Consider the following 19824-nt stretch of genomic DNA (forward strand, 5'->3'; position numbering starts at 1 on the left):
CAATACTAAAACTTGGTAAAAATTTACTTTCGACTCAAATAGCTTTTCAAAAATCAAAAATATTGGCTTCAAACTTATTTTTTTTACAGAAAATATTGTTTTCGATATTCAGTAATTTTTATATAAAAATCCAACAGTCCGTTTTTTTTCGTAAAAAATAAAATCTACAAAAATAGTACGCAAATTTGGTAAAGATTGATACGTGTACATATAGACAAACTTTTAAGCAAGACAAATCGACAGACGGGATCTGAAGTTATCAGTGTGGGTCGCATCCCAGCCTCTTTTTTTATTTGAATTTTGTCAGCCTCCTTAACAGAACATTAAAGAACATTTTTAAGTGGTGACTAAAAACTCCTCTAAATGTTAAAAAACTAAATTATTAATTTCATTTTTGAATGTTTGAGTCCTTAAATGTGTAGGATTTAAGGTACATACATACAAGAGTACATATCTAATTTCAATTTTATTTACAGGATATGAGATATGTATATTAATGAAAGAATTTGATATCTTAAAGCGTAGATACCTTTTTCAATGAATGGCCACAAGAGGTATAAAGAAAAATGTGATGTTTCGAATTTCTATGTATAGAAGAGATTCTGAAACTTCTTTCAATCTTTAGTTTCAAGATTCTATTCCATATAATTGGAATTCAAATCAAATTAAATTTTCCAGTGTACGTTCCGGTTTCAATTTTTTCAAGTTAATGAATGATATTATTTTATCAAAAGAATGTTGCCCCTTTAACATATCGGATTCAGTGCATTTTGTAACCTAGTCTAATATTCCAATTCTTTAAATTTCAACCCCACCTTAATTCATATCGTCAATCGCCAATCGCCTTGCCACCCAAACTGTCTACCTGTGTAGCATATACATATAGGCAAGTCCAAATACCATTAGTCAATTCTTGTCCGGCTTTTGTTTTGCAGCCATTCTACACCACTAATTCACATGAATTAAAAACAAAGCGCTGACACTCTCGCGACACCAATATACGAGTACTATTTGCAAAAGAAGAAGAAAGGGCGAACGGAATTACAATAACAGACAAAAATTTACTCCCCGTGTGAACTATACTCCCATTAGTGTCACCTACTTCCCACCTTCGAGTTACTTGACGCGGTGCTCACAGGTAACTCAATACCCGAGTAATTGAAGACAAACTGCATGCAGTCATTGCTGTCAACGTTGTCGTCGCCATCATCGACCGACGCCGTACTTGCCTACATATGAACAGTTGTGGCCATAAAATTAAGGCACACGGCGAAAAAAAGACATTTTTTGTGCATTAACTACTAAGATTTCTTTTCTCTAACGACCAATTACAATATCATCGAATCAATCGAATATCAATCTAAAAAGAATGTTTAGAACAAGTTTATAATTTCAAGAATTGCAACACTGGTTTTGACACCTGACGTCAAATGTTTTGTGTCCCTGTCAAACATCTTCAGTTTGTTGTATAATTTAACAGTCTACCACAACGCTTCCAAATTATTGAATTTAATTTTAAAAATGCGTGTTCGGTTTAGAAAGTTCATCGAGCGCTTCTTCCATTTTATGGTCAGCTTAATCGACCTACTGAGGAAGCTTTTGGAGCTATAGTGACTAAATGTCTCACCAATGTTTGCACATTGTTGAACATTAAACCACATACGTAGAGTTTTAGTGATGACGTGAATTATCGATTCGGCTTGCTTCGAAGCATTTGGACCTTTGTAAATATGAAGCCTTTCGAAATACAACTAGTGCAAGAACTGAAGCCAAAATACCTTACACAAACCTCTTGAAAAAATGTCAAGTTGAAACGTTCACTTTTTTATTGAAAAATTGTGTTTAACGACGAAGCTCATTTCTCTTCTAATAGATACGTTAACAAGTAAAACTTCCTTATTTAGAGTGATAAGCAGCCAGAAACACTGCAAGAGCTATAAATGCTTCCAGAAAAAGTAACTGTTTGGTGCAGATTATAGGCTGGCGGAACCATTGGACCATATTTCTTCAAAGATGATGCGAATCGGAACGTTACGCTACCGTGTTATGATAACAATCTTTTGACTTGCTTGATGTGAGACTTAAATAGGCAAAAATAAGAGACCAAATCGATATGATAGAAAATTTGTATGGGATGCTATTAGAACCACCAAAACTATGTTAAAGAAACCCCAAACTTAGATTTTTCTAAAGGTTAAATATAATTGGGGGATTTATAACGAATAAGACTGCTTAAAACTACTCTTGCTGAGAAGCTGATCCCTGATCCCATGCAGAAATATCAGCACGAGTTTTTTGCTATATTTACTAGACGAAGGCAATAGGTGTGGAAACAAATTATTAACCCAAAACAGGGTTTTTGGAATATTATCGGTTCAAAGTGTTAAGGAATGATACTAGATCGTAGGTCAGACACCTTTTAATTAAAAATTGTTCACTAAACACTCACTCACTCAACACTAAATTTTCTCATAGTGATTTGGTTATCTGCCCGATTCTACTATTCACAAGGATCATATATTCGATTCACCCATCCGATTCCGTTTCACACTGGGGCCTGATTAAGAGGTTCACTGCGCACCGTTTTCAATTCGACCTTTCAATTTTGACTCGCGTCTTATTTAAGAATTCACGGAGAAGAGGAAATAGTTTGTCCTATATTCCAGTAATTTGACACTTTTGTTTTGTTTTGAGCGAATTTGTAAAATTTGAGGTGATTTATTCAATAAACAATATTAAATTTAAAAAATTTAATCAAGTATGGTGTCTATTTTTCTGAAAGGGGGGAATTTGTTGCAATGCCCTTATTTTTCTTCATAAACTCAACGAGAGCCAAACATTGAAGTCGATTTGTTTGCTTGTTATTATCGTTCCTTGAATAAATTCTAAAATTTTATATTTTACTGTGGATTGGGTTGAAGTAAAGCTAACTCACATTTTTATATATGTTATTAAAATCAAGAAAGAATCCACGAAATCGACAGTGAATAACAATAAACACTGTCTGTGAATCCGCCAAAAAAAGAAGTCGGATTTCAACTCTCCAACAAACATAATGGCATTTCACATTCGCTTTCGAATTCGTTATTTGGTCAAATTCAAAACAGCAATCATTGAAAAATGGAAAACTCGCTAACAAAACAATTCGTCGCGAACCTCATAATCATTCTGCTATCCATCGGGTGTACTACATTATTCCAAACCAATTTAACATTTACATAAAAAACAGCTGTTCATATGACAATCTTCAGAATGTTAATTCATACAAAAATTAAGTTTAACCAATCTACCTAAACACAATTAAGTGTCTAATTTTGTATAATTTTTTGAAATGGACAGTATTGGAATTAGTGTCCCAATTATAAGCAGAGGAATAAGAGAATCCTCAAATAGAGATGTTCGGAGAAATATTAGAAAGTGTCGTTCTTCCCTTAAAAATGTTAATAATTTTTTTTTATAAAACAAATGTCTATTAAAACAAATCTAATGAAAAATGCGGATCTGAATTATATAGAATAAATTGAGGCCACGTGAATAGAAGAATTCTGCGCAGTATTACCGACGTTACCGACATACACAGATTCACTTCAAATGTATACCAAAATAGTGATTAGTGAAAATTCAAGAAAAAATACCTCCGATGAAAAGCAGAAGAGGGCTCTACAAAATTTACTGGTGAAATCATTGTTTATAAGGTTCCCAAAATAGAGTGGATCGATTGAATAACTTCGAATACTTTTCGAAATCACTTAAAGTAAAAATTAGGCAGTTGTGATATATCACAGCAGTCAATAGACAATTTTGTTTACTGTCATAATTTGTGTAATTTCTTATATTTTTGTTTATTCTGTGCTTTTTAATAAAATAAAGAGAGAAATAGTCTGGTATCAAAGTATAGTTTCTGAATGTCTTGAGCGTTTTTTTGGAATAAAGAAGAAATTTGGTGCGTTAAAAAATCGTTTTAAAAGCTTTGTCCGTTCCCTTGAGTACAAAGTAGAAGCACCAACTTCTCACGAATCAAGTGCATTCAATATAAAAAACTTAAGGTTAATTTCCTTTAAGTGAAACAATTACTATTTAAAAACAAATCATCTGGTTGAATTTAACTTACTTTGTTTTAAGTACGAAAAAAATGAAATCGATATCCATAAAAGTAAATTTTAGAACTCCGATTTATATTTTGAATTGATTTCAGTTTCATTTCGAATGATAGTGAAATGTACAACCAAAGCCTGCTCCAAGTCTTGATTTAAACCACATTTAAAGTGTTGTATAAATACAATTTCAACACTCCTTATTAATTACTTGTGTTTGTAAAATGTTTACAGATTTCTTTAGAAACTGCTACCTTTAAAGTTAAATTTTAAAAATATGCCTACAATTGTGAGTAGCAAAGAATGAAATTACTTTACTTTAATGTATTTAAAAAGCTAACTTTCCAGTTAATGCTTACTTTTTAACTAAACCAGGGTAACTAAAATTTGAATGGCTTAATTATATGACGACAACTGTATGTATGTTTGTATAAACGTCGTCGTCGTTATCGTATTCTTTTGAAGCAGAAACAGAAGCAGATGCAACCAGCAACCAGCAACCAGTAACGTGAAATCATGATGCTTCATATGACACCTTCCGTTGACATACCTCATCTATTCACTAATTGACGGAGTTCATATTCAAACACAGACAAACAGAATCTTATATACAAAGATTATAATACATGTGTGTGTGTAGATAGTATATCTTGAAGCTTCAAGGCTTATTTGTCCACATTATATTTACTGAAAGTTGATACAACAATGAGTGTAAGGTTTCAGTTTCGCATGCATCATCCATCTATCTATCATCTAATGCAGCAAATAATGAACACCAAAGTGTAATCAGACCCTTAATAGCGCTTTTTCCGCCAAGCACTAGGCAGGGCCAAGTCGCGCACCAAGCGCTTCATTGGATATGCTGTAAGTTTGTAATGCGCCACGAATGGTGCGGGTGCTATTGTATAGACTCTTATGTCAGAGAAAAGGTGACAAAAATAATTATGGCCATAAGGATGCAGAACTGCCATGCGGAGGTGTGTAGTTGGGATTGCGAGTGATTATGGTCAGCAGTAATTTTTGAGGTATACAAAAGTAACGTCTTACCGCAGCAGTAGCTATAAAGAATAGCTGTCAGTCTAGGTAAGCTAAAAATATATACATACATATGCTTTCAAGACTTATGCAGTGGCTGTGTTCATGTTGAGTGTCAAGCTTCTGACAGCTAGGCTAAGACAGACCAGAACATTATATTACATGCGAATAAAGAAAGAAAGGCACCTATAATTTTGTGTAACATGAGACTAACAAACGTGACTGCGTAATAAGCAAAACGAGACGCGATGACGATGACGACGATGACGGTAGAGCTGTAACGAAGTTTACATTAGCCGCGAACAATGGGCTTGGGTTCGAAATTTAAAATGTATGTCATTATCACTTTTGTACTTTTGAAGGTAACTACATCAGCATTAAGTTGATAATAAAATCCTTTAATGTAAACCTCGTGAGAGAATGTATATGTCCATAATATATACGAGGAGATATAACAATTTTATTTGATACTTTAAACGCACATTTTACGCTAAAATTTTATTATTAGAATATTTCATTTGTCCGTTTTTCTTAATGAAGTTACGATGCACATCAGTTCAGAACTAGCGGCTATTAAGAGTATATAATAGATAAATCCTATTATACGACATGAATTAATTCCAATTGTAAATACAAAAATAATTCAAAACTTGGGAATTAAAATACCTTTTGCCAATGGAAGTGCATTAAAAATATTTGCTGTTTATTTTCACGGAGGTTCAGCTAATGCGGAAAAACGTTTTCATTTGAATAACGACTTGAGAAAGATGATAGGTATAAATGATAAATATCTTATGGGGGGTGATTTTAATTGTAGGCATAGAAGTTGGGGTTGTCTAAGAGCAAATACATGGGGTAATATTCTTGCTAGCCTTAACTCCAGGCATCAATTTGAAATTTTGTACCCTCCTCACCCAACTTACTATCCTACTAATAATAGAACAAACCCATCAACTTTGGATTTATATTTAAGTAATATGCCTAATCTTTTTAACCAACCTATGGTCATAAACGAGTTAAGTTCAGATCATTTACCTGTTCTTATAAAATCTTTTGATTCACCATTGGAAAACAAAAATGAAGTATTAGACATTAAAAATGCTAATTGGTCTAGATATAAAAAGAAATTAGATCCAAGTTGACATGTATACATGCACCTTCAATCGATGTTGTCGATCAGCAACAAATAGACTTTGGAGCTTCTTGTTTCACGACTGCTGTTGAAGAAAGTATTGACATTTCAGTTCCTAAAAAACAAATATTATGTCATGACAGGGCCAACTTATTACCACCTAACATTTTACATCTAATAAAAACTCGGAACAGCAACCGAAGAAAATGGATAAGAACAAGAGACCCTCATTATAATTCAGAAGTTAAGGTACTTAATATCTTAATAAAGGATTCAATTTTAGCTTTTAGGAACCAAGCATGGAATCAAAAATTACAGAGATTAGACAAAGGGAGTAAACCTTTTTGGAATTTAGTCAAAATAATCAAAATGAAAAATACATATATTCCAGCTTTCAAAGTTGGGAATAATGTAATGATTTCAAGTGTTGAAAAAGCGAATTCCCTGGCTGAAACTTTTTATGTAAACCATTTGACTACTACAGGTATCCCTTGTAATACTACAGTTGAGTCAGTGGTCAGTGACTCAATCAATATTATAAACTCAAGTACTGCAAATGATATTTATGGGCATGTTTAATTTCAAGACGTCAAAGATGTACTTAAGGCAGTTAAAACAAGAAAATCTGCGGGTTTTGATGGTATTAAAAATTTGTATTTAAGGAATTTGCCAAAATCGGGAATTAAATTCTTACAACTTCTATTCAACTGTTTTTTGAAGGTGAGCTACTTTCCTAATGTTTGAAAAACAGCCAAAATAATACCCATTTTGAAGCCTGGTAAAAGTACAAATTTACCAAGCAATTATAGACCAATAAGTTTATTAAGCTCACTAAGCAAATGTTTTGAACAGATTCTAAAAAGTAAACTTGTGTCTCAAGTGAATAGAAATAATATTTTACCGCTTGAGCAATTTGGCTTTAGGGCTCACCACAGCACAGTACATCAAGTTTATGGAATTACCAAACACATTAAAAATAATTTTAGAATGGGTAAAAGTACGAGCATGGTACTCCTTGACATTGAAAAAGCATTTGATACTGTTTGGCATAATGCATTATTACACAAACTTTTAAGACTCAATTTCCCAATGTACCTTATAAAGACCATTCAATCCTTTTTGTCTGAAAGGAAGTTTAAGTTTTCAATAAATAATTGGTTTTCTGAATCTTACAATATTATGGCAGGTGTACCTCAAGGCTCGGTTCTAGGTCCAATCTTATACACTATCTTTACCTACGACATTCCATGTTTAACAAACTGTGATAAAGCTATATTCGCTGACGATACTTGTATCTTTTCATCAGATTCAGTTGGTTTCATTGTTGAAACAAACCTGCAATCTGCACTTAATGTAGTTCAAGATTATTTGTTTGATTGGAAGATACAAATAAATGCCTCAAAGACTCAGGCTATCTTTTTCTCAGGAAAAAGAAAAGCCTGTTTCTTGTCACGCAATAATCTTCAAGTTGGTGGAATAAGTACAGAATGGCGTTCAAGTGCTAAGTATCTTGGAGTTCATTTAGATAAAACTTTAACTTTTGGCTTGCATGTACAAGAAGTAATCAAGAAGTTTAATATTACTATCAAAACTCTTTATCCATTTATAAACCGCAAATCTAAACTGAGTAATGATAATAAGCTCCTAATATTTAAAGCAGTTTTTCCAGCAATTATGTTTTATGGTTCACCGTGTTGGGGGATATGTGCAAAAAGCCATATTCGTAGACTTCAAATAGCTCAAAATAAAGTTTTAAAAATGATTCTGGTCGTTTTCAACAGCTGAACTTCACGCTATGAAAAACATAGAACCAGTATTGCAAAGAATTGACAAAATCAATGTACGCTATAATTTATCTTGTTTATCTTCAGATAACATATTGATTTCAAACCTAGCTTCTTTGTTATATATAATTATTATTGAAAGTGCATTTTCGTTCTTTTTTCTTATTTTCCTTTTTAAGACTGACTTGTGATATTAATTTTATAATTTACTTTTTAATTTATTTATTTATTATTATTTTTCTATTAATTTATTCTTTATCTATTAATTTGTTTATTTACTTATTTATTATTTATTTATCTATTTATTTATTTATTTATTTATATATTTAATTATTTATTAATTTGATAGCTAATTAATTAATTAATTTATTTATTTATTTATCAATTATTTGTTTAATTTATTTGATTTTTTGTTTATTTATTTGTTTATTATTGTTTGTTCATTAATTTATTTACTATTCATTTTTCTTTGTTTGTTTTTGAATTGTCTTATATATATTTTGTTATTTATTTATTTAATTTTGTTTATATATTTATTTATTTATTTGTTTATTAATTTAATAATTCATTTGTTAACTATTTATCATATAATGAATATATGTAAAACTTTAAGTTGGGTTTGATTTAAATACCTCACCGCCCACCCTTCTCCTCTCTAAATCCTCAAAACAATTTAATGAAGGTTTTTATGTAGCTTTTCCTTCAATATACTGTTATTTGCTTTTCATTACTTGTATTAAAAATTTTATCATTTGTCAGTAGTAAGGTAGATTTATACCGTACCTCTGTAAATTGTGCAATATAGTTTAAGAAAAAATGTAAGAAAATTCTGCTACAATAAATACAATACAAATTATTTAGACAAAAAGAGGCATCCGAACTATAAGAAAAGAAAACAAAGGTTGGTAAACATCAAATATGTATACAAGTCGAAAATTGTTGGCCTTAGTCTTAATATTTCAGTAGTGAATTATACCAAATTTGGTAAAACAACCTTTAAATGATATTAAGTCGAATTTTAAATTTGTGTCCAAGTTTTTGTTACAAAAGTGAAGTGTTTCTGATAATAACCTAAGTTAAAAAATATCTTACCCTTGGGTACAAAATCAGCATAGGGACTAGATATATTTATAAAATATTTAGTTGGTATTTAGAAAAAATAAGTGCTATTTTTGCTAGTCCATATATAGTACAGTGAGAAATAGCCAACAAAACGATCCGCAGTATCCAGATTTTTGTTTTTAAAAATTGGTACAACTGAAAGAAGATCTGTCAGAATAATAATAAAAACTAATAAAATGGACAATTTTCAAGAAGAAATGGTAAGAAAACATCTGGAATTGAGATTCTATAAAAAAGTTCATTTTACAATTGCTTCAAAAAGGGGGTTTGTTCGTAGACTACTGCATTAACATGTGGTATTGAAGCGAGCTTGAAGATCACCTCAATTTTTTATTGTGGAACGATCACATACGCGATGTCGCCAAAAATGCCGCAAGATGTTTGGGTTTTCTAAGGCGATTCAAGAAGTTTTTCTCTCCCTCTGATCTGGCTGTTATTTACAAGACTTATATACGTCCAAAGCTTGAGTATAACTCCCATATCTGGGCTGGTGCTCCTGCAACTTACTTAAGCCTCTTGGACATTATTGAACGTAGAGCATTTAGACTGATTGGTGATATTACCATCATAAGATCATTTACGTCACTTGAACATCGTCGAAATGTTTCTTGTCTCACCCTGTTTTACCGTTATTTTAATGGTTTATGCATTCCTCCCCTTAAGCAGTTCAACCGTAATACTCGCGCTTCTAGGAATTCTCATCAATATACCCTCGAGCCCAACTTCGGTCGTACTGTCAAGTACAGAGATTCGTTCTTTAGCCGTACTATGCGAATGTGGAATGCCTTGCCACACTCTGTCTTTCCCAGCTATTGCAATATTCAGGAATTCAAAACCAATGTGCACCGACATCTACTTTCAAACCCTCCCTCCCTTTCCTAGTGCTTACACTGTGTCTATATAATAAGGGTAATATATCCCCTTGAGTGTGCGATTATTATAAAAAAGGAAATATACCTGAATCGAGTTGAAAAGAGCTTGATTTGACTCGATTCCTGTCGGAGATCGGAGTCAAGTCAAACTTTTTAGAAGAAAAACCTGTGTGGAGGAGTTGGTTTAACAGATAATGCATTATGGTTTATTTGCATGTTTGTGTACAAAAAATATAATTTTGTTTTAATCAAATTACAAAAAAAAAGAACTAATCAGTTTTTCATTGTTTAACACGAATCAAACTATCCCACTTGCACTTCACACATCGAAAACATCGAAACACCATTTGCATTTTAGAAATTGCTGTCATACGTAATCCATTTAAAATCTTCTTGTGCGGTGGAAACACTAAAAAGATTTGTTTAATCCAAACTGATATATACCTTTGGTGGAAATATAGCAAAACTTAATTATATTTTCTATTGTTTTCCCTTGCAAAATAAGCCCAGTTAGTCCATTTTCATTAACAAAACTAAATAATATCAACATTAATAAATTGATTTTTTTCCCCAATGGAAAACACATACATAATTGTAAATGCACTAATACTCAACAAACACAGCCATCGAGATACAAATACAATGTCAATCGTATCAACATTTGAGAACCCCACTGTGCGCCCGCCATCTTGTAGTCATTTTTAACAATTTAAATACGTTGTTAGAACGCTCCAGTTTGAGTTATATTTTCACATGTCAAATATCAAAATATGAATATGTCAAATGCTCGTTTTCACGATATACTGCTAAATTATTTTGAATTTTCAGATCTGATTCTACTAAACAAAGTACAAGAGACATCTGCCTCAAAATATGGGAAGTTAATTAGTTTCCTCGAGTAATTTGATCTGCAATAAATCACTTTAAGCCTTTTGAGTTTTGAATTTAATGGCTTCAGCTTCAGCTCCAGATTTTTGTTTTGTTTTTCAACCAATCTATTCATTTCGTATCAAATGTCTTTTTGAATCTCGAGCAATATCAATGCCAACACAATTTAATATTCAGAAAAGATTAAAGGTATTCTTTTATTCGTACGAGTATACCATCCACTTACAACTTACAAACAATCGTTTAAAACAATATTTAAATTTACATAATGTAAATGTATCTCTTTTCAGGAATTCGCTGAGACAGCAATGAATGAACTTCTTGGATGGTATGGCTATGATGGTGTGGACCGTTTAGATTTATCATCAAAAACCTCCCGTCTATTACAATCTGCAGCTTCTGCGAATCATATGGAAAAAGCCAGAAGCAGAAGTCGAAATGGTTTAAGTGATAGTCGACAAAGCAATCGACGTGGTGACAGTACAACATCGGATCATGATACGCACAGTTCTAGGGAAGATTCAAAAAGTCCGAATTCGGGGAAAGCTATCGATGAGAAACCAGGTATGTACGTAAAAAGAATTTACTCTTATATATGCAAATATAGTTTGTCATTTAAACTTAACTTTAATACCTTCAATGGCGATTTTTAAATTTGTTTTTCTTGAATAAGAAACTCTTTGACTTTGACGAAAGAGCTTCCAATTTTTTAATTCGTTGGCAAGTATTGCATTCGTAAAAAATCTCGAACTTCAGATTTCGTCTGCCTGTCGTTCTGTCTGTCCTTGCCACTACTAAAAGTTCAAAATTGTAAAATATGGTATAAAGTAGATTTAAGTTAAGCGATGCACATTTTTTGTCATGAATGGAAAATTCGATTTTAAAAAAAACGGTCTGATGGCTTCTTTCAATATAAAAAAAAAATGTATTGATGTCGAGTTATTCTTTAACCACAATATAGAGCCTTTATTTGTTTCTAAATTTTCTCAGGAATTAATGAATTTCGGCTAATAGTGGCTAATAATATTTGTTGATTAAAAACTTTTATATTTTTTTTGATTCGATATGTCAAAAACGGGTAAATATTTTAAAAAGAAATGCATATGTAAAACCAATTTTTAGAATCACTTAACGCCAAAACCGTTTCTAAAAAAATGTATACGTATATACAAATTTAAAAAAAAAACGGTTTGGTACTTTTGCCAAAAAAATTATTTGTCAGGTGTACTTAAAAATCTACCATTTTCAAACACACTCTTTGGAAAATAGGAGCGCGTTTGTGCATTTTATTAATATTAATTTCCTCTAAGCTTTTTCGATTCAATTTTTATCTAATACTCTTGCATCGTTAATTATATAGTTTTAAGGTTTTGCTACCAGACACAATCCATAGATAGATCAATATCAGGAAAACATATTGTTTGCATTAAAATTTAAAAAATAATGAGTTCAAAAAAAGACTCATTATTTTTCTAATAACAAAGATATCGATAGTGCATGCACACTCGTCGGTTAAAAAAAAAACATGGGTGATGGTCATTAAAACAGGCAAAGAACCACCAAAAGTACCCCTTCTAACTTGTGAGATATTTCAACATTTCATCCAAAAGTAACCAAATCCCTATGACCAATAAGGACAAAAAGTACAGTTTTTTGTGTCTGTATTAACGGTGGTGTATCATATGTCCGGTCCATAAGTTGTTAGCTATGAAAAAGGGCTCATTATAATATTTTGATAATAAAGATTGATAGCAAAAAGTAAATAGATGAAATTTCATTTTCGAGAAAATTTTGAAGAAAAATTTAGATATTTGTTTCTAAGTAGGTTATTATCAAAAACTATGTACAATGTAAATTAACATCACTCTAAGTTAAATCACTAGTAAAATCTTTTTTTCAGGAATTCAAAAAGTTTTTCTATTAGTGCAGTTCTTTCAAAATTACAAGTATACGGTGATGGACTAAATAATAGAAACGGGGGTTTTCCATTTTTTTAACGATAAATAAAGGGTGTCCCAAAATTAACGCAAGATTTGAATTAAATAGAAAACGCCGTTTTTAGTCTTTTAATAGTTATATTTTTATTGACTCGTAAAGTACATAGCATAGGGTTATGTATGGAATAACACATCCGAAAAATGGCCTCCACCATTCTGCATAAATGTGGCTAAATTTCGTTGATGCAGCGTTAAATCTCCTCCTTTAATGCACGGATGGTTGTGGGCTTGTTGACATAGACTTGTGATTTCAAATAACCCCATAAAAAGAAGTCTAATGTTGTTAAATCACACGATCTAGGAGGTCAATTTTGATCACCGAAACGAGAGAGTACACGACCTGGAAATGTCTCTGGCAGTCATTGAATTGTTTCACGGGCTGTATGACATGTGGCAACGTCTTGTTGAAACCACATATTGGACACATCAATCATCATTCAATTTTGGCAGAAAGAACTATGTAATCTTGTCGCGATATAGAGCACCAGTAACAGTCACTGCTTGACCAGCATCATTTTCAAAAAAATATGGCCCAATTATGCCTCCAGCCCAAAATCCACACCAAACAGTCACGCGTTGTGGATGCATTTGTTTTTCGACAATCACATGTGGGTTCTCCGAACCCCAAATGCAGCAATTTCGGCGATTGACAAAGCCATCAAGATGAAAATGTGCTTTATCGCTTAGGATGATTTTGGTCGAAAAATCAGGGTCCATTTGTTGATGTTCAATAATCCATTCAACGAACTCTCTTCTCTGTCCATGGTCATTAGGCTTCAATTGTTGTGTTAATTGAATTTTGTAAGCATGAAGACACAGATCTTTGGTGAGTATACGCTGTAGAGAGGTTCTTGAAATTTGTAATTCTTGCCAACGACGTCGAATTGAGGTTCCTCGATTGTCAGCAACACTCTCACGCACTGCTTCGACATTCACTTTTGAACGACTTTTTTTTGGACGACCAGTGTGTTTGGCGTCTCCAACGGATCCAGTCTCCATGAATTTTTCAATTAATCTCTTCACAGTTGACGAAGTTAAAACACTATTCCGACCATATTTTGTATGAAATTTTCGAACTGCAGCCGCCAAGCTTTCACTATTTTTCAAATATTCTTTAATAACGAAGACACGTTGTTCTATCGTGTAACGCTCCATTTTTAATAACCCTATACTGTTAGCTGTCAAATTGCTTTTTTCATATACAGGGAGGACTTATAAATCAATTATTTTTATTTTAATGCTAATGGCTTAGTATTTTTTCTTGTTTTAAACTCACATTAACATTTGTTGAAGACTCAAATCAGCGTCGTTTTGGTTTTCAATGTTGTTTGGCAGTGGGCGATCGGTAACATAAGACGGTGCAAAGTCTACAGATGTAAAAATGCATCTGGTGAATGTACTTATTCCAGTGCATTTGAAGCCAGCTATTGCATTTCTATCAGTGATAGACAGTGGGAAAGCTTCTTTTACATTGCTGGGAATATTGTGGATGGACATGGTCTTTCCAGGATTAGTTCGAATCCAAGCACCTACCGCTGAGTTAATCATTTTTTTGAATGGCCCATATTCTTCCCGGTTAAGGGGCTGTAATGTGGCGGCAATGCTATCAGAACGATTCCGTTGCATTTGCAAAAATCAAGACATTTAATGGATAAATGCGACTCATGATTGTCGAGCAAGAGCAAACATTTATTCACTTGTGTTGGTTTTGCCTGTCTCTTAAAATGCTCGAGAAAACCAAAAACTCAGCTTCTTGCATCCATCCACTAGCGTTACTTGCTCCCATTGATCCCACCGGTCCATCTCTAACCATGTGTTCATGATACCGTTTCAATGGAAATACAAAAAAAGGTGGTGTAAGACCTCGTTGTGCATTGATTGCGATGGCAACTGTAACTAATCTTCCACGCTCAGCAGATGTAATGGCACCAACTTGTTTGGACCATATGTCCCGTGACTCGAACTTATACCGGTCCATAACCTCCGTAACCTTGTCAAAAAACTTGTTGACATTAGTCTCATTAAAACTGCGGAGAGACAACATTGGATGTCTTTTTAAAAAGCCGGAAAACCACTCCATGCCAGCTAGCTCATTCTCAAGCCACTTAGTTGGGAATCGCTTATTATGTTTTACTGCCATTTGGTAGGATAGGCGCCTAACCTCTTTTGGTGCAAGTCCATAGAACAAATTGGATGAAGAAATAAGGTAATTCTCGAGTTCATTGCTTGATTAGGAAAGGAGAAAGTCAATTTGTTTACAGAACTGCATACCAGAAAATGCTCTAACACATTCATACAGGCTGTGAATGGGTTTTTTACTTTCATGACGTGTTACTTTTGTCCCCGGTCTCCCCTACACTAATAAAATAACAAAAAGTAAAATAAATTCAATCGTGTTTCATGCGCTACAAAAATATTCAATTTTTAAATCTTCCCATAGAAAAAACCCTATTAGTGAAGAAAATGGACAGCTTCAGACAACATAAGTGACTTCATTTCATTGCATTGAATGAAGTTAACGTTCAATTAGTTAAACGTTAATTTTGACCAAAGCATCTACACTTCTTGCTTTTCCAATTTGGAAAAAAAAAACACAAAACATTCAATTTAAACGGTCAAAAATAAATAAATTATAGAATAAAGATGATCAACTGTCATTTTGACATAAGAAGACTTGACTTTAGCCATTTTTAGCCAATAGTCGTTCCACACTTCAAAAGTTGTGCTCATTATTACAAAAAAAAGCACACGCAACAGAGTAAAACATTTCCATTGTAGTGACTTTTTGAGGAAAAAAAAACACATTTAAGTTTCATAATTTGAAATCATTTTATTTGTTTTTACATATAATAATTATAAGTTTACTTTTGTTAATATTTGTTTATTGGATTCTTATTCACGACTAGGTGATTAAAATTTATCAACAATTTTCGGTAACTCTGCTCGAGTATATTTTTGGCGTTAAAAAGGTAGTCTAAACTCGTGGAAATTGGTGCGAAATCCGTTCCAAACATTTTGACAGTTGACAGTTTTTCTCTGTCCCCACTCTTCAAATTTGATATTTAACCAACTTTTAGCGCGAGAAATAACTGGAACACAGTTAAAGAGATTTTTCTTGACTAACTTTCCAATTAACATTTTAATAAAGTTGCCTCAATTGGATGGCCATTTTTTGGCAGCTGGCCAATCAGATACTAAAAACTTGCTTACTTTCAAGTCCCTTATGTGGTCTGAAGCTACCCATTCTCTGTAACTATTAGGTAAAGTCCAATTATGTCAAAATGTCAGCTGATTATTTTTTTATTTAACTTAAGGCTGGGTACTACAGTAGCGTGATGGTTAGTGTGTAGGACAGTTACGCTTGGTCTTGGGAGAAATTGACACATCCTGTAAGAGTAGTTCTGGCCATGAAAAGTGCCTATTAGACATTTGTATTATTCACAAACGGGAATTTTAAATAGTTTCAAGTCAATATGCCCTCGTTCTCAATGGACTGCTGCGAAAAATTCTGTGATATATTTATTTATTCCACAATTGAATTTAAAGTATAGTGTAAAGGCTTTCTCTGTCATACTGGAAAAGGAATTTTTCGTCAAAACACAAAACACGGATCATTATGAGTTTCACTGCAAACGAAGCACCTTATGTTCTTTAAGCCTGCCTAATGTTGAAATAGTGAAACTTTTTAAGACACATGTGGAATGTCGAAAAGCACATTAAATGCATAATCAGTATGCTCTCAATGTTGACTACTATCCAAAATTCCCAAAAACTAAATTTTCTATAAACAATAATAAAAATAAACAATTTTTATGTTTATATATATGTATTTACTAAAAAGGCCACAAATAAATTAATTACTCATCCAAAAAAAAAAATCAATTAGGATTACAAAAGTTTATTTTTCTTCAACGCAATGATATTCAATATCATCACAAGAGCAAATGAAACCCCAAAATCATCATTAGTGCGATGATAGGATTTTAAAATTAAAACCTCTCTTCTGAAATCCCAGAAATTCTTCGATATCAACTTTTTTATGAATGTAAAAGGAAAATGTTAAAAGTATTAAAATGAGCGTAGAGGTAAACTATTTATCATTAAAACCTAGAGCTTTGGGAAAATGAAGTAAAATAGAGATGAAAGTATGTAACTTCATCCTTTGCAGAAACAAGAGCTATACGTTTACAATGACCTATCCACCTCCATTCTGCATTCTCCATTCTGGATTCTACACTGCCACATGCTCATTAAATACAAAACTTTAAGGATACAACTGCATTTTCTCTGGAGAAATTTTGTTTTTAATATACAATCCAAGGCAGGAGTATCATGTGTCTAATAGAAGAATCCCTATGCATACGTTTCTGGGGTATAAAAATCGGTATTGGTACAGGCGGGGAATAGGGTTGAGGTTAAACAGGACTATAGCATAGAGAGGATAAAAGTTTATCGAAAGGTTTCCGAAAGATTGGAGTTGGAGGAGTTTCCTTATGTTTAAGAAATTTAAATTTCGAGTGATTAGAAAACTATGGGTACTCAAGTTTCTTTTTCTTTTTCAGATTATAATAACTGCGTTTGGTGCCGTCGACCAGTGCCCGACAATTCAACGGACTTCCTTACAACTGCCGATGGACCAAGGTATTGCTCGGAGTCATGTTTTACCCAAAGCAGGCGAGCTTCGTTTAAGAAGGCTAAGACATGTGATTGGTGCCGACATGTGAGGCATGCGGTGAGCTATGTCGACTTTCAAGATGGTGCTTCCCAGCTTCAGTTTTGCTCGGATAAGTGTCTCAACCAGTACAAGATGCAAATCTTTTGTAAAGAAACTCAGGCACATTTGGACATGAATCCGCATTTATGTGACAAGGGTTTGGAAGCTGCAAGTGGGAGTGGTGGACTCATAACGCCGGACCTGTGGCTTCGAAACTGTCGCAGTAGATCAGCGTCACCTGCCTCAACAGTGTCAGTTTCACCTTCTCCGGCCACACCCACACCACAGATTATACCAACGCAACCACACAAACCCTTAATCTCAGTGGCTCCAGTCTCGAAATTGATGTCGAAAAGTCCGGGCATCATGAACAACCGACAGTCACCCAAGCATAGTAGGAAAAAGAGGCCTTCACGAGCTGCAACGTCTAGTGTTGGTCCCAACAGTAGCAACAGCAACAGAACCACCAACAGTATAAACAACAACAATAACACAAACATTTCAAACAAATCAAAGATTCTAGCTAATAGTTTGACGGCAAGCCCCAAACTTCCACCAAAGCCATTTTCAAGTGTCCAGGACTTTCAAAACATAAATGCTCCACCGATATCTCCGATAGATGTCCCAACACAGCCCTCACAGCAACATCCAGCAGCACGTCCATCAAACCTTCCATCTGGGTTCTTTCCGGGTCCGTCTTTTCCCCCAAGACCGCCGTTTATGCCCCAACCCCACCCGAGGTTCTATGGCGGGCTTCAACATCTATTTCCGCCACCGGACGCTGTTTCGGGGCTACTGGGTGGCATCCCACCTGTGACAGTAATGGTGCCATATCCCATTATAATCCCGCTTCCCATACCGATCCCAATACCGCTGCCAATAATGGACTTTGTAAGGGCTGCTCAGAAGAAGGAGGAAGCCGCAAAACCATCTGAAACACCAACTAACAGCAATACCAAACCTTTAGAACAAAATGATGAACCCCTCGACTTCACAAAATCGAAAGAAGAAGAACCTACGCCGCCACCACCTCCACCCGCAGTGGAGCTTCCCGAAAGCCCTCCAGATACTGAACGACTTACACCTGCTGCATCTAAAGATCAGCCCCCGAACAACTCTGAAGATAATCCTGATGACAGTTATAAGGAGGAGAAACTGCCAAAGCTTAAAATTACACGGCTGCATAGCAAGCGGCTTGTGGCCGCCACTTCAAACTCACAGCCTTGTTCTGCAGCAACAACGAGCTCGACGACGACGACGCCAACTGTTCCCAAAGAAGCCCAAACCTCACCCAGTGAATGCAGTAGGCCGTTAAGGAAACGGAAACGAATAATAGACTGTGACTTCCAGCGAATGGCTTCGAAGGAAGTGGATGTCGAAGACACTACTCCTTTAGCAAATAAGCAACGGAAATAAATTTGAAAAACAAATATTATAATTTTCCTTATTAAAATTAATATTACGTATGCGACATCTTGTGCAATTGCTTGTTGTTGAAGTTATTGTTGTTTCGTTCAAAATAGTCCTATTTCTGGCAGAAATGCATTTTTCATTTTTTTATTTGTGTGTTGAAAACTCATGTTTTTGGAGGGAAAAATGCTTTTAAAGCCGATGCAAACCCACCTCCCCCGCTTTATTATTTTTGTTTTTTAATGATGTTTTCCTTTTATAAAAATTGTTGTTAATTTGTCCTCAATACTTTATAGATGGAGAAACTTTATGTGTAATTATTTATTTAAGTAATTTTTAAGTTTAGAACTATTTTTTTTGTTTGTTTATTTTTATAAGAAGAATTCAAATACAATATATCGTGTAAGTAAAACGTTTTGAAATAAATTTTAAAATTGTACGTTTATTGTTTTTCTGTTAAGAGTTCTGGTGGAAAAACCGTATGGCTTAAAATACTCCATGCAAAATTCAAATCAGTCTTATTTTAAAACGCTGTATAATGCCTCTAAACGCAAAACACCAACCCCGAGGAAGCGGAAAGTTTATAAAAAAAAGGTTCAACCCAATTCAACGAAGAATTGAAAAATATAGGTTTTCGAAATGGAATATCATAAAAATAATTGGAGGTATCCATTCGGACCTACGCAGCGGCCACATCTCCATAGATATTCAAGTAATGGCTGCAATAATATATTGGAAACGGAACGAGGTGAGTTTGTACTAAATGTTCACACCAA

General features: G+C 33.8%; 1 protein-coding gene across 1 annotated transcript in view; it reads left to right on the forward strand.

The window, feature by feature from the left end:
* LOC129939074 (sine oculis-binding protein homolog A) overlaps positions 1 to 19487 on the forward strand; it is a 92941-nt gene extending 73454 nt beyond the window's left edge. Inside the window, exons 2-3 of the mRNA XM_056046940.1 lie at positions 11218 to 11491; positions 17487 to 19487. Coding sequence (XP_055902915.1) covers positions 11218 to 11491; positions 17487 to 19054 — 1842 coding nt within the window. The 3' untranslated portion in view covers positions 19055 to 19487. The remainder of the gene's footprint in view (positions 1 to 11217; positions 11492 to 17486) is intronic.
* Positions 19488 to 19824: the final 337 nt, after the last annotated feature.

This window comes from Eupeodes corollae, chromosome 1 (genome assembly GCF_945859685.1).
Source record: "Eupeodes corollae chromosome 1, idEupCoro1.1, whole genome shotgun sequence".
In the NCBI taxonomy this organism is placed as follows: domain Eukaryota; kingdom Metazoa; phylum Arthropoda; class Insecta; order Diptera; family Syrphidae; genus Eupeodes; species Eupeodes corollae.